General features: G+C 52.9%; 1 protein-coding gene across 1 annotated transcript in view; it reads right to left on the bottom strand.

Annotated features, from left to right (window-relative positions):
• LLGL1 (LLGL scribble cell polarity complex component 1) overlaps positions 1 to 14,030 on the bottom strand; it is a 34,138-nt gene that overhangs the window by 15,522 nt on the left and 4,586 nt on the right. Inside the window, 3 exon segments of the mRNA XM_087942296.1 lie at positions 206 to 336; positions 874 to 955; positions 9,526 to 9,623. Of these exon segments, the coding sequence (XP_087798422.1) occupies positions 206 to 336; positions 874 to 955; positions 9,526 to 9,623 (311 nt within the window).

The raw sequence follows: 14,030 nt of genomic DNA, 5'->3' as shown, positions 1-14,030 counted from the left end.
GCCTCCTTTGGGGCTCTGCCTTGTCCATCCAGCTGGACTTCCCTCCCTCTCCTGCAGAGAGCCAAGAAGGGACCGGAAAGCGGGTAGGAGGGGGTTGGAGGGAGGGGGTTGGAGGCTGAATACTCCCTCGCCCTTTTGCTGAGGGTCCCTGGCACCCCCAACCAGGAAGGAAGGAAGGGGGAGGGGGGGCAGAAGCCATGAGTACTTAGCGTTGTCGAACCCTGGCCGTCCGGGGAGGATGAAGCTCCTCGTCTCCTCCAGGTGGGAGTAGCCGTCTTTCTGGTAGATGTCCCACAGGTGCAGCGTGTTGTCATCCAGAAGGGAAAGCAGGAGGCCCTGCAGGAGTTGGAAGGGGGGCTTTGAAGGCATTCTCAAGGGCACTGCCAAGCCTCACCACTGATTCCTATCCTGCCTTTATTATTTTTACAAATAACTCAAGGTGACAAATATATCCAGCTATTCCTCCTCTTTTCCCCCCATAACAACCACCCTGTGAGGTGGGCTGGGCTGGCCCAAAAACAGGACTAGAACTCACCCATCTCCCAGGTTACTAAATCCAACCTTGCAGCACCTCTATTACCATTTATTTATTTCCCGGGTGTTTATTGTTTTAATGTTTCAAATTGTCTTATAATTTTACAGTTGTAAGCCTCCCAGAGTCACTTAGTTAGGTTGGGCAGCTGCGGAAATTGAATAAATGAATAAATTAACACATTAAATAATTCAAACAGCTGCTAACACGATTACACCCACTTTCTGAACTCTGATTCGGAGGCTCAGTCTAAGCAGCCACACACACAAGGCCCTCAAGGGTCACTGCAACCTAACCCACCAAGCAAAACCCAAGTCTTTAATTAAATTTAATTTTTTTACCTGTCCAGGTAGGAAGTGCATCTGAGTGACAGTTGCCGTCTCTTTGTGCAGCCCCGTGAACTCCACCCCAGGAGCACCGTAGCTGAAGGAGGCCCAGAGTCAAGGAAGAGTCTCGCCAAGGGAAAAGGAAGCACTTCGACCCAGCCGGCACCATCTCTGCAGTCGTGAGAAACCTCCCAAGCTGAACATCTCCAGCCGTGGACAGCGGGAAGCTTTGATGAGAGCCGGTGGGTGCAACGCACGAGCACAGTTATGACCAAGGCTTCCAAGACCGTAATTACGCACAAGCTTATTTTAAAAACAAGTCTTGTTTTATTGCTACACTGGGAATTATTTTCATTCCCAGCCGGCAATGAATCTCAAACAGTCCCTCGAGATAAGCACCCACCTTTCTTTCCTGTGAAGTGCTGCCAATAGCAGAAGTGAACTAGAAAAAAAACCAAACGAATGGAACCAAACGAACGACTTTGCTTTCTGCAAAGGTTTCTCTGCCTTTGCCTGTCCTTTATCCCTTAGGGGAGGGCCAATCCCCTCCCAGCCTTACTCCCGAGTCGCCTCTTTTGTCTCAGCTGCTCTCGCCTTCTAGCAGCTCTGCGCACAGGCGCACTGGGACCAGGCTCCCCTTGCTCCTCTGCCTCGCTGCTTCCAGACTCTGGAGGCTCCAGAGGCAGCACCCCACTCCCAGATGGTCCTGGCCCCATCCCTGCATCGGATGCAGGACCCTCGTCCGTCCTCCCTAGACCCCCTGACTGGTCCCTGTTCTTCCCCACTGTCCAATTCCGCTACCATCTGCACAGGCTTCCAGTGAACCACAACAAGCACTAAGAGTTGTTTTTAGGGCACTGAAAGGTATGCAGGGTAGCCTACTCCTGAGCGTGGAGGTTTTCTCGAGAACAGAAACAGAAACATATTTTCTTCTGGGTGGGGGGGGGGGGTTGTCAGATTCTCTTTGAAGTTCACAAGCCTTAAAAGCTGATAAGGTTGGACGCCCCTGGCTTTGCACAAGCTCTTCAAACTAGGTCATGCACGCCCACAAGGCGCCTGTGTTTCGACTGCAATTCTACAGGTTGGAAAGCCTTCCAAGCGCCACATATTTTTTTTCCTTAATAAAAAAAAGAGAGAGACTCAGCATCTTTTCTGGCCTGGCTGGGGATTCTCCAAAACGTGCAGTGTTTACACGAAGGGAGGAAATGACACCATCGCTTCATCTTTGAATGAAGCTGCCAAGAAGAGGAGGAGGAAAATAAAAAAGAGGTCATTTGATTTTCACCCAGCACGCCTCTCTGCCTTGCAAAGCCCAAACCATTTCTGCTTAAAACAAATATATCTATATAAGCCAGCAAAAACTATTCGAAGAAACTGATGGCGCAAACAGACCCAGCTGGCTTTATTTATCTAAGAACTGGAGCCCATCGCAGAAGAAGGGAGGTTTTTCCTTAAGGTCGACTTCTCGGCTTACTGCTGGCTTAAAAGGAATCTGATTTCGGCACACATGGGGGGGCCCTCCCCCTCGCTTCCCTCTGCAGCCTCCTCCCCCAGGCACAAACTACGGGGCTGGGCTTTGTTTACCACGCTGATGCGTGACCTACTTTTCAAAGAAAGGGGGTGAAGAGAGGGGGCATGCTTGGCTTTGGTTGTGGTGGTGCACACAATCCAAGCCACAACCGAGCTATGGGGAAAACCCGGGGGGGGGGAAACGATCAACTTTTGGGGTTGGAGGGGTGCATCTTGGACCAACCATATTCTCCAAGGGGAAGGTTAAACGGTTGACTCAATACAAGAGGACACAATCGATACAAACTCAAGGTTAACCGCACCAAATACGACTTCAGCCACAGAGTGGTCAATGTCTGGAATTACCTGACTCTGTGGCTTCTTCCCCAAACCCCAAAAACTTTAACCATAGACTGTCTACTATGGACCTCACCCCTTTCCTAAGAGGTCTGTAGGGGGCCTGCACAAGCGCACCAACGCGCCTACCGTCCCTGTCCTATTGTTTCTTTTATTTTGTCTTACATGTATCCATTTCATGTATTCATAACTATGTTTTTATACCTATTATCTTGTAAGCGATTGACAAAAATAAAATAAATAAACTGTTGGGAAGCAAAGCTCCACGCTGAATGGCAAAGGGTGGGCCAAGGGTTCTCCCTGCAGGTGAATTTGGGGTGAGTGGGGGTGGGTAACACCAGAAGCGAGAGACCCTTCCTCTGAAAAAGGAGCAAATCCTACACCACAAACTTTGGAGAGAGACGCATGGAGTGAAATCACAGCCAGCTGAGAAGAGAGAGGGAGAACTTCAGAGCAGCTGGGGGGGCAGCAGGATCCCTCTTGGGTTGGGTGCTCCAGAAGGAATTCAGAATCGGGGGGGGGGGCTCGGATGGGGCATTGGCACCCTCCAACTGGGCCCCGGGGAAACGGGAAGCCGAAGGGCATGGCTTCGCTTGGGTTTCTCTGCTTCCAAGATCCTGGATAGTCCCCTCTTTCAACCACGGAAGATCCCCAACCTTTCCGGCTTTGTGGACTGGCGGGGGGGGGAGGGGAGGGCCTGGATCCCCATGAGTCGCAGGTGAACGCGTGGGCACAACTCCACTTGCACAAGTGGTGGGCACACATCCCCCCTGCTCGTGCAATTGGAGCTGCATGCACATGCTTATCTGCCGCTTCTGTGGCTCCGTTCCCAACAGCCCACGGCCCGGTAGTGGCTTGTTGGGGACGCCTGAGCCGCAGCCCCAGCTGCACCCTCACACCACGGGCTCTGGACAAGCCCCCCCCCTTCTCTTCTCCATGACTTCAGAGCCTCCGAAGCAGTGCCAGGCCCAGGGGCTTCTGCAGAACCCAGGAGTGCTCCCTTCCTTCCTTCCCTTTCTGCCTGGCCCATTGCAACAGGAGCCCACTTCCCCAGGGAGGAGCTGCTGGGGGAGGAAGGCCTGAGGGAAAAGCCCTCCTGGTCCGTCTCCTTCCAAGCTTCCCCCCACACACACACACACCGGTCCCTTTTCCTTCTTGCACCACAGCCGCTTGGTGGGGAGCACCAAAGGGCAGCTTCCACAGCCCCCCGGTTGTGCTTGCCAGAGGGGGAGGCCGAGCCATTTTGCAGAAGATCCCTCCCCCCGCAACAGTCAAAGGAGGTCGAATTCTTCTCCCTTTTTAGAGGAGACCCTTCTCCACTGCTGGGAAGATGAAGTACAGATTCAGCACCTCCCACCGAGTTCACCTACAATTACCCTTCATTTCAATCAATCAGAATGGAGCTGGAAGGGACCTTGGAGGTCCTCTAGTCCAGCCCCCTGCTCAGGCAGGAAACTCAGAGATTTCAAGACAAATGCTGTCCAATCTCTTCCACAACTTCTGGAGGCCAGTCGTTCCACCGATTCATTGTCTCAAGTGTTCGGACGTTTCTCCTGAATTCCAGGCTGCTTCTCCATCCGTTGTTTCCCGTCTTGCCTTCTGGTGCTTTGGAGGTTAGGTTGGCCCCCAAAACGCCACCAGGCAAAACCTTTGGGGCTCACCAGCCTCCACCAGGAAGCCCCCAATGCCCTTGCCAAACAGGGCCCCGGCACCGTCACAAGCAGCAGCTCTGGCTGGAAAGCCAACCAGCCCTTCCCCCCTTCGCCAAGCGGGGCAAAGAAGCTCTTTGCTGAGAACTATTCTCAGACGAGCAGGGAGGCTTCAGACGAGCTCTAAGAATAAACACCATCTGCTCAAACCGAGGAGGCAGAAACGGACCCGAGGCTGTTCGAGGCTGCAAGTTCTTAAACCCTGCAAAGGGGATCCATGAGACTGGCTCACCCGGGCCTCCCTGGCAAAGCGGGCAAGCAAGGAACCCTCCAAACAACTTCTAAGACCACCACCCGCCCCACTGACAGGGCAAGCCTCTCTGGGATAGGGATAGGGAAGAAGGGATAGGGATAGGGATAGGGATAGGGATAGGGATAGGGAAGAGGAGAGGAGAGGAGAGGAGAGGAGAGGAGAGGAGAGGAGAGAAGAGAAGAGAAGAGAAGAGAAGAGAAGAGAAGAGAAGAGAAAAGAAGAGAATTCTTTTATTGGCCAAGTGTGATTGGACACACAAGGAATTTGTCTTGATGCAAATGCTCTCAGTGTACATAAAAGACATTTCATCAAGAGTCAAGAATCATCAGGCACAACACTTAATGATAGTCATAGGGTACAATAAGCAATCAAATCATACTAGGAAACAGTCCATATAGATCGTAAGGATACAAGCGACAAAATTACAGTCCTACAGTCACAAGTGGGAGGGGATGGGCGATGAGGAGTGATGAGGAGATGAATAGTAATAGGAGTGCAGACTTTGTAAATAGTTGGACTGTGTTGAGGGAATTATTTGTTTGGCAGAGTGATGGCGTTTGGGGAAAAACTGTCCTTATGTGTAGTTATGTGCGCGTCGTTTTGAGGGAAGAAGTTGAAACAGTTTTTGTCCAGGATGTGAGGGGTCTGTAGATATTTTCACAGCCCTTTTTTTGACCTGTGCTCTATACAGGTCCTTGATACAAACGGAGAACAAAACCCACTCCTTGCCAGCACTGATGAAGTTACCTAGTTTGGCAATGAAACGTCTGCAAAAAACCAGCAAGCTCAGAGGGCACCAAGGACCCCTCATTTCAAGCTGCAAATATTCTCCTCCCAGGAGCCTCCTGCCAATTAAGGGCTGGCAGGAGGAGGAGGAGGAGGAGGAGGAAAGACGGCTGAAGGGGAGATCCCGGGTGTGACCCAAACACACCAGCCGCGTCTCCCGGAGAGCCACATCTCTGGCCTCTTGTGCATGAGTCATTTGGGGCCCCCTTGCCTGGAGAAGGCAAAGACCAGGGACGGGAAGGCTGGGGCCCTGGCAGCCCCCTTAAACCATCCCCAGGGTAGACCTGAGGTCTGCCAGAGGTCGGATGCACCAAGCCAGCCTCGCAGCTTCCCCGGGACAGAAAGATCTTTGCATCAACGGAGAAAACAGCCCACGCCCCAGTTCAGCAGCGGCCAGCCAAGCCAGGAAGGGGAACCGCACCCGCGACTGGCCCCGAGAAGCAGCCAAAGGCAACGGCACCCCTGAGCCTCCCCCAACTTTTAAGAAACGCCCCCAGCCCCCCCCCCTGAACTGCCTGGGGTGTCCTGGTGGGCAAAGACAGGGCGTTGCAGACGCTAGAGACTGTCCCCCTGTTTCCGCCAGGGCCGTATGGATTGGGCAGGAATTCGGTTTTGCCACTTGGGGAGAAGAAGAAGTTCCCCCAGTAGAGCCAGAAACAAGTCTGGATCCTCATGGGGGGGGGCTCGGTGTTACTCCCCCCTCCCTTGAAATAATCTAGAAGCTTCTGAAGCCTTCCAGAACCGACCCATCTGCCTTTTAGGGGAGCTGGTTGCAAGACCTCAATGCGAACTCTGGCCGTTCCCATAACGGGGTATTTCCGCCCCCCTCCTCCCCAAAATGAGGAAGGGGCCCTTCGGAGGAGACGGAGGAAGCAGGACCAAGCCACCCCCTTTCCCCCTCCTGCCCCCGCCCCCGGAGGAGGGCAGCAGGAATGGGCAGACAAAGGGACACAAAGCCCAGGCTGCCGTTCGAAGGGGAAGCCCAACTGCCACGTGGTTTTCTGCCCCAGTTTCTTGGGAAGTGACCCCGGAATTCATTCAGCCATTCAAATGTGGAGAAGCAGCCCAGGCCCCTGCGGATCCAGCCCCCTCCTCTCCAATTCCCCCCAGGAGGAGGAAGAGGAGGAAGAGAGGAGGGGGCGGCTGTGTTGGGAGAACTGGCACCAACCCTGCCCAGTCTGCCATTGTGGGAGGGGGAGAGAAAATGATGGGGAGGAGGGCTGGGCTGGTCAGTGCAGAAAGCACAATGCCCCCTGCCCCTCCTGCCCCAAGGGAAGCCCTGGAGGGCCAGAGGGCACAGAGCCCAAGGGAGGATTGTCACCAACTCCGATTCCTTCTGCCTCTCCTGCCCACCTTCATCTGTCTCAAAAAGCCCTCGCAAAAGCCTTGGCACTTTAGTTCACTGCACTACCACCGAACCGGGTGCATTTGCCTTTGCCAAGGGTGCCAGGAGCCCATCTTGGCATGGTTTGGCACCCCATTTTCTGGAGGGGTGGATGTGACTCCAGTATTCCCCCCCTTTGCCAAAGGGCCACAGGGAGAAAGATCCCAAGCAGACACCGCTGGACCAAAAGGGCCCGTTTTTAGCTGTTTCCAACCAGCCCTGCTGAGATTCTGCCCCCCTCCACACCCAAAAAGGGACTGGATCCTCTGTTCTTTGGCCACTTCCTCCATTGTCTTGCCAAGCTGGACGGAAAGGCTGCAAAGAAGAAGAGGCCGATGGCAGAAGGACCGGGAAAAACTAGCCCAACTTAGATGCCCCAAACGCCAACTTTAATCTCCAAACGCAACAGGGGGAGGAAAAAAAAAAAGCTCAGTTGTTGGGCAAAGATGCCGGTGCTTTTACTTGCAAACACCAACCTCAGCGTTCCCAGAGCAGAACAAGGTTTTAAAAGTCAAGCAGGGAAACAGCAAACTCTCCCTCTCTTCCAGATCGAAGAGACATTCACGCCTCCAAGACATTGGCTGCAGCCTCTGAGCCCCCAAAGCAAAGCCCTCCTGTGAATGGGATAGAATAGAATAGGTTTCTTCATTGGCCACGTGTGATTGGACACGCAAGGGATTTGTCTTTGGTGCATAAGCTCTCAGTGTACATAAAGAAAAAAATAAAATACATTCACCAGAATCCTAAGATACCACACTTAGTGATAGATTGCTTCAAAAGTTGCCTTTAACATTTAGTCTAGGTTGAAAAATTTTTGTCAGGCTAACAAGGGGTGTGTGGAAGCATGAAAAATACAAAAAGCAACTGGGGGGGAAACACTCTAACCCTTGATGTGGGGCAGAACAAGATGCAACCCTCAAATATATCCATGCAACGGCGTTGGGATTTAAAATTCCCCCGGCCACCAACAAATTCCAGTTGCTGATGTGATTCGGGTTCCACCACCCCCACCTTAAACATTTCTGCCCTGGTCTTATCTTAGTCCAGACTGCAAACTCCTTGTAAGCAGACATCCCAATCTACGGAGCCAGCCCATGCTGGCTTATTCAAGAAACAGGGGTTACCCAGCCATGACTCCGGAGAAATCCCAACTGGGCTCTTTATGCTGTTTATTTAAAACTCAACACAGTGGGAAGGCTGTCCAATTCCCACCCTCCAGCTGCTATCTTCAATGCTGATTTTTTAACATCCAGTCTAAGACTTTCCTATCTCAGCGAGGGGGAAAAGGACTTCATAATGGACAAAAATGTGGGAAGGAGCAGGGTGTTCCCACTGGCTGGCCACTGCTCCGAGCGTACAGATGCCCCCGGCCCCTGGGAAAAGGGGGGGAGGAGAGGGAAGATCAAAGAGGAGCAACCTGGAAGAGAAGACCAGGAGGAGAAGGCAAGGCCGGAGAGAACGGCCGTCTCCCGCGTAGTGTGTACTCGGAGGCTGCCAACTCCATGGAGACGCGGCATCGCCAGGCAGGCATGCCAAGGCTGCAGCCTGAAAATAGGCCATGGAAGCCGCGGAGATTCGGAATGGTTCTTCAAATGCCCCTCTTCCACCACACACACACACACACACACACGCACGCACAAGGACCGCCAGCCCCAACGCAGCAACAGCGGTGGATTGTGGGTCCAGGGAAAACTTCCCAACTGCTGCCTCTCCGGGACACAGGAGGAGCCCACGAAAAGGGAGGCCCTGGACCTTCATTACTTGAATCTCTCGAATCTTCCCTCGCCGATTGGAAACACAGCAGCTTCCTTCCCAAAACGCCCTGCATTTTGGGGCAGGGGAAGCTGGAGGGCAGGGCGGCTAGCAATACGAGCGCGAGAACAGCCAGAAGTCGTGGCAAAATTCTGCTGTACTAATTCACAAAAAGGACCCAACACCACAAACTCTTGACTTAGATTAGCTCAATCAGTGACCAAAATGAAAACATCACTGAAAAAGTGACTTATGACACTTATAACTGTTGCAGCATCCATTCACGGTTCACGTGATCCAAATTCGGGCGCCTTGACAACTGGTTCATATTTATGACGGTTTGCAGGGTCCCCTTGGGGTCACACGATCCCCTTTTGCTGACAAGCAAAGTCAACAGGGAAGCCAGGTTCACTTAACAACCAGGTAACTAATTTAACGACTGCAGTGACTCACTTAAAATGGTGAGGAAGGTCATAAAACAGGGCAAAGTTCATAAATGTGTCGCTTAGCGAGAAGAATTTTGGTTTCGTTGTTGTGGTTGTAAATCAAGGATTACGTGTACTTTTATTGGGGCCATTATCCCCAAACCTCCACTGGGAGCTCCCATTTTCTAACCAATCAGCGGTCCTTAATTGCGCACCTTAATTCCCCATCACGTTAGAAGTTGTAATGCCAACATCTTTGGAGACTCTCAAATTGGGCAGCTCCAGCCTGGAACACGTCACTCCCAGGAGACCCACTGCAGACGCCAACGCACAGAGTCCCCTCACACAGCAAGAACCAACCCACATCCCCGCCCCCCTACAAGGACAGGGGGGCCCTTTCCCCACCCCCATGGGGGGTCCAAACCCTGCTGCAGGCTTCACAGGGTCCTTCCTCTTCACCTTCTGCTAGAACTCCATGCCCAGGAAGGATACATTTTGACTGCTCCCGATTTGGTTCCGATGGCCATAATGCGCAGCTTGGGGTCAAAGGCCAAGGAGCTGGGCTGGTTGGGGAAGCCATGCTCCACCATCTGGAAGAAGAAAGAGAAGAAAGAGTTGCGTTGGAGGGTCATCAATGCAGAAGCAGGTGGATGGGCATGATTTCCAAGATTGGCAACCCCAGGAAATGCAGAAGCTTCTCAAACTTGGTCCCAGCTGGTTCGTTCTCAGATCAGTCACCCCCAAAACTTCATTCCGGGTCAAAGAGATCTCAGCTACAGGATCACACAAGCCCAGGAAGCCATGTTGCTTAGCTCCAAGCAGGTTTCCAGTTGTTGAGTCTCAAGAATGTATCAAGTGTTATCAAGGGCATGCCAGTTGAGCCCCAGAGAGAAAGGGGCTGTCATGAAGCCCCCAATCTGTGCCCTCCAATCCCCTTCCTTCTTCCCCATCTTAGCCAAAGACCACCCCTGTCCTCCAACTATCCAGGCCAGCTGCCACTCAACGTCAAGAGAGCTGGCTGCAGGACAAACATGGCGACTGGCTTGCAGACCCTGAAAGAACGCCCTCAGCTGCAGCGTGCCTTGTCTTCCATGCAGGAGGAACCTCTCGCCAGCTCTCAGCCCTAGGTTCCAGGGAGGCTGCTTAAACTTTGGCTGCTTAATTCCCCACCATCTGAACCTGCAGCTGTAATTCAAGAGCACCAGAGAGTTGCTCTTCTCAACTTGGGTGGAAGAATCCTGCTTTAGATACAGCGATTTTCTTCTTGTTGCCCTTTCCATATCTCCCTTTCAGACAACGAGCCTCAGGCCAGAGCCATTTATAGACCGTTTGCAGCAAGTACCAATTTTGGAGAGAGGAAGAAGGACTCTGGAAGGAGGATTCCTCCTCTTCCCAGTTGCCAGGGGCTTTGTTTTCCTGACTCAAAGGCATCGAGAAGGCCAAGCTGTGTTTCACTTATTCCTACCATCTTTATTTCTATCGAGTCACAGAGACAGAAATGCAACTGCTGAAGCTTTGCCAGGCCTGGAAAAAACCCCTGCGTCTCTTTTATTTCTGCACAGCTGGCTAAAAAGTCAGGGAGGCTGAGCTGGAATGGGTTGTGTCAGGGCCAGGCTCGGTCCGATGTCCTCTGAACCGGTCCAAAGACGCTGGTGGTCTTTCAGCCTGACCAACCCCTCTGCTAATGAGTCGAGGAAGCCAAGGCAGCCCACGCAAGGCAGGTGGAGCGGAGCCCACTCCGAAAGAAAGGACGGATTAATAGAGGGCTGGCCCAGAGCAACGTCCAGTCTCCCTCCCTTCTGCTCCCTGGAGAAGCCATTCAGCCCAGCCCCGCAGGAGTGGACGCACAAATGAATCTTTTCAGCCAATTCCAACTTTGCTTCTCCCAGGCGCAGCAGGGTCAGTGCGAGTGAATAGTTGGCAGGGAGGAAGAGAGGCAGCTCTGCAAAAGGGCTCTCCAGCAAAAAGCGTCCCACTTCCTGCTCAGCCCCAGCCCCCTTTCCCCCCCACCTCAGGAGGCCACACAGTAAAGACACGGGGAGGGGGAGCAAGGGGGACCCTATGAGAAAGACACACACACAGTTGGGAGAACGTCCTGGCGCTGTGGGGGGGGCGGTGTAGCCCCCTGGAGGAGGAGCAGAACTGGGAATCTCCCCTCCCCATCACTGGCAGGCTTGAAGTCAAGCGCCCCCAACCTCCCCAGATCATAGGGGGGAGGAGGAGGAGGAGGAGATGATGATGATCTGGAACCAGGACCAGTTTTGATCCGCCCCTAAGTTTAAAAGAAGAAACAGGAACATTTAGGAATTCAAGCTGGGGGAGGCGAGATTATCTTCCCTTGATGGAATTGATTTATGAAAAATGCAGAGTCACAGGAGACACCAGCTGAAGAAGTCTGCCCTAAAGTCTCCAAAGTTTTTCCGTACACACCTTTCGAAGACCTTCCTTCCCTCCCTCTTCTTCCTTCCTTCCTTTCTTCTATCCATCCAGCCATCCCCCCCCCACTCTCCTACCCTTCCTCCCTCCCTCCCTTCCCTTTCCCTCCCTCCCTAAAGAACCACTCAGAAAAACCTCCTCAAGTCCTTCTAGGAACGGCTTAATAGTCAGCCTCCAATGCACAACACCCGCCCTTGAAGTACCAAGAGGGCTCCAGAAACCTCAGCCTGGCCTAGTTCCAGACTTTGGAGGAAAAGGTCTAACCGAGAATCCCAAGCAATGAATTAAGAATTCGATTTCATGGACAAGTTTGGGCCTCGCTGTGATCCTCGTGGAGCCTAACTGAGGGACACCTACCAAAGCCGGCCAAAAGGGCTGCTTTCTTTCTCCTTCCTTGCCACCTGGTCTTTTTCAGAAGAAGAGAAGCGTGAAGAGACAGTGCAGTGCACATTCAATCATCTGGCAATATGGAAAAAGGTGCACTGCATTTCCTGCAAAGGTGGGGAGAGGACCGTCGGCAGCCAAGACGCTTCCTGCAACCCAGATTGTGGCAACAGACTCTGCACCCTGAAGCAAAATCTACGAGCGAGAGAGAGAGAGACGGTCCTTGCAAGGATGGGGCAGAAGTGGAGTTGTAGGAAATGCGGATGGAAAAGGGGGGAAAGGCAAGGAAACAGGCCAGGAGAAGCATCAAGGCGGGTCTCCGTGGCTTCCGCCCTTCTCTTGGGCCTCGGGATCCTGTCTCAGCGAAGAGGCAACCAAATGCCTCAGCGAAGGCCAGAGAGGGAAGTCGTGCTCATTGCCATACGCCTGCCTGCCTACCACCCACCTGGGGAGCATCACCGTCAAACATGGGTTGAGTCAAGAGCCAACCCCGGATGATGCCTATTTCTCTTCCAGATCCCGCCCTGGTGATGAGCAGGGAAGATGATGGCCCTGCAGATCAGATCTTAGGAGGACCTTCACCACCTCCAGGACGGGTGAAGAGTGACGTCCTTGCTGACCTGATCAGGAGGAGAAGCTGCCCTGCCTTCCTCCAGCTGACTCATTTCAGAAAAGACCTCCTGGCTACGTTTTGGACACATTCAGGTTCACCGGCCTTGCGGGAGCCCTTCCCATTTCCAAACCATCAAAAAAACTGCCCCGGCTGCTAGACTCCCCTCCGGCCAAGCTTGCTCAAGTCAAAATCCCTTCCCCCTTGCCAAAAAACAAGAGAGTTTTGCCCCTCAGCCCTTGCACAGCCGGTAGGAAAAGGCCAGAAAGAGGCCACCTTGGCTGAATCGGACGCCTCCAGATGTTCTGGCTCTACAATTCCCAACAGCCCCAACGGAAAGGAAGGCAGGGAGTGGCAATGGAGCAACATCTGGAAAGGGACACATAGCCAGTCCAGCATCAGAGAGAGAAAACATCTGGTCCTCAAGAAACGGGGAGATCCGAAACTCTCCTATGATCCTCTCCACGAAGGGATCGTGTTTGTGCGGAGGGACCTTCTCGACCATCCAAGAGACCTCTTGCTCCCAAGTGCTCTACTGCAGAACTCAAGATAGCCTCTGGCCTACACACACAACACACACACCCCACAACTGAGAGCCGCCGAGCTCTGCCCCTCCTTGCCATGCACCTGCCCTCCACCTGGCATGCTGCCCACACTGAGCCTCCCGCGAAACAGACACCTGCATTTTCAGTCGCTCTGCTGGGCCAGCATGGGAAGACCTGTGTCTGAAAACACGAAGAAGGAAGGAAGGAAGGAAGGAAGGAAGGAAGGAAGGAAGGAAGGAAGGAAGGAAGGAAGGAAGGAAGGAAGGAAGGAAGGAAGGAAGGAAGGAAGGAGCAACCTCAGCAGGTTCTGCCAAAGCTCAGATGGAGATAGGCTGCCTCTTTCACGCAGGGCTGCATTGCCGCTTTCCAAAGAGGGAATTTGGAATGCCCCCACCCAGCTCCACCTGGCTGGGGGGACTCTGGGAGTTGGAAGGGCATCCGTGTTAAAGTCGCCACGGTTGGGAAACCCCAATGTAAAGCATTGAAAGATGGAGAGGGGAGAAAAAGGGACCTTTTTATTCTGGAATATTCATCCCCAAAGACTCCCCCCCCCTTTTTTTGAAAAAGAAAACTAGAATAGGAAAAGAGAGACGGTTCTTCCCCAGCATCTCGTCCAACAGGCAGAGTCCCAAACTCTATTATATGCCTCCGGTGGGCATCCCTGACTTAAAGTTAATAACACCACCCCCCTTCCCAAAGTTACACCCAGATCTTCCCACGGAGCCTGCCTGCGAATAATCCTACTCGAGGCCTCACACACTTGGCAGCCGTTCCTACCACCAGGAGAAACCTTTGGATTGTCTCCTGAACAGAGAGCGATTAAAGTCTGACGTCTCCCTTCTGCTATGAGCTCCATGGATACACCAGAACGGCAGAGCGGAGAAAAGGCGTCTCACATTCGCCATCTGCTCGGCACCAGTTGCTCAGTTTTCAACTTGAGTTCAGAGAGGAAAGAAACAGGGAACTGGAGGCATATCGTTGCTTCTTCTTCTTCTTCTTCTCCTCCTCCTTCTCCTCCTTCT

The sequence above is a fragment of the Notechis scutatus genome, chromosome 12 (genome assembly GCF_049901735.1).
Source record: "Notechis scutatus isolate UNSWTSFEM ecotype Mainland chromosome 12, rNotScu1.2, whole genome shotgun sequence".
Classification (NCBI taxonomy): domain Eukaryota; kingdom Metazoa; phylum Chordata; class Lepidosauria; order Squamata; family Elapidae; genus Notechis; species Notechis scutatus.
The sequence above is the reverse complement of the archived record's forward strand: the minus strand, read 5'-3'. Positions and strand labels throughout refer to the sequence as shown.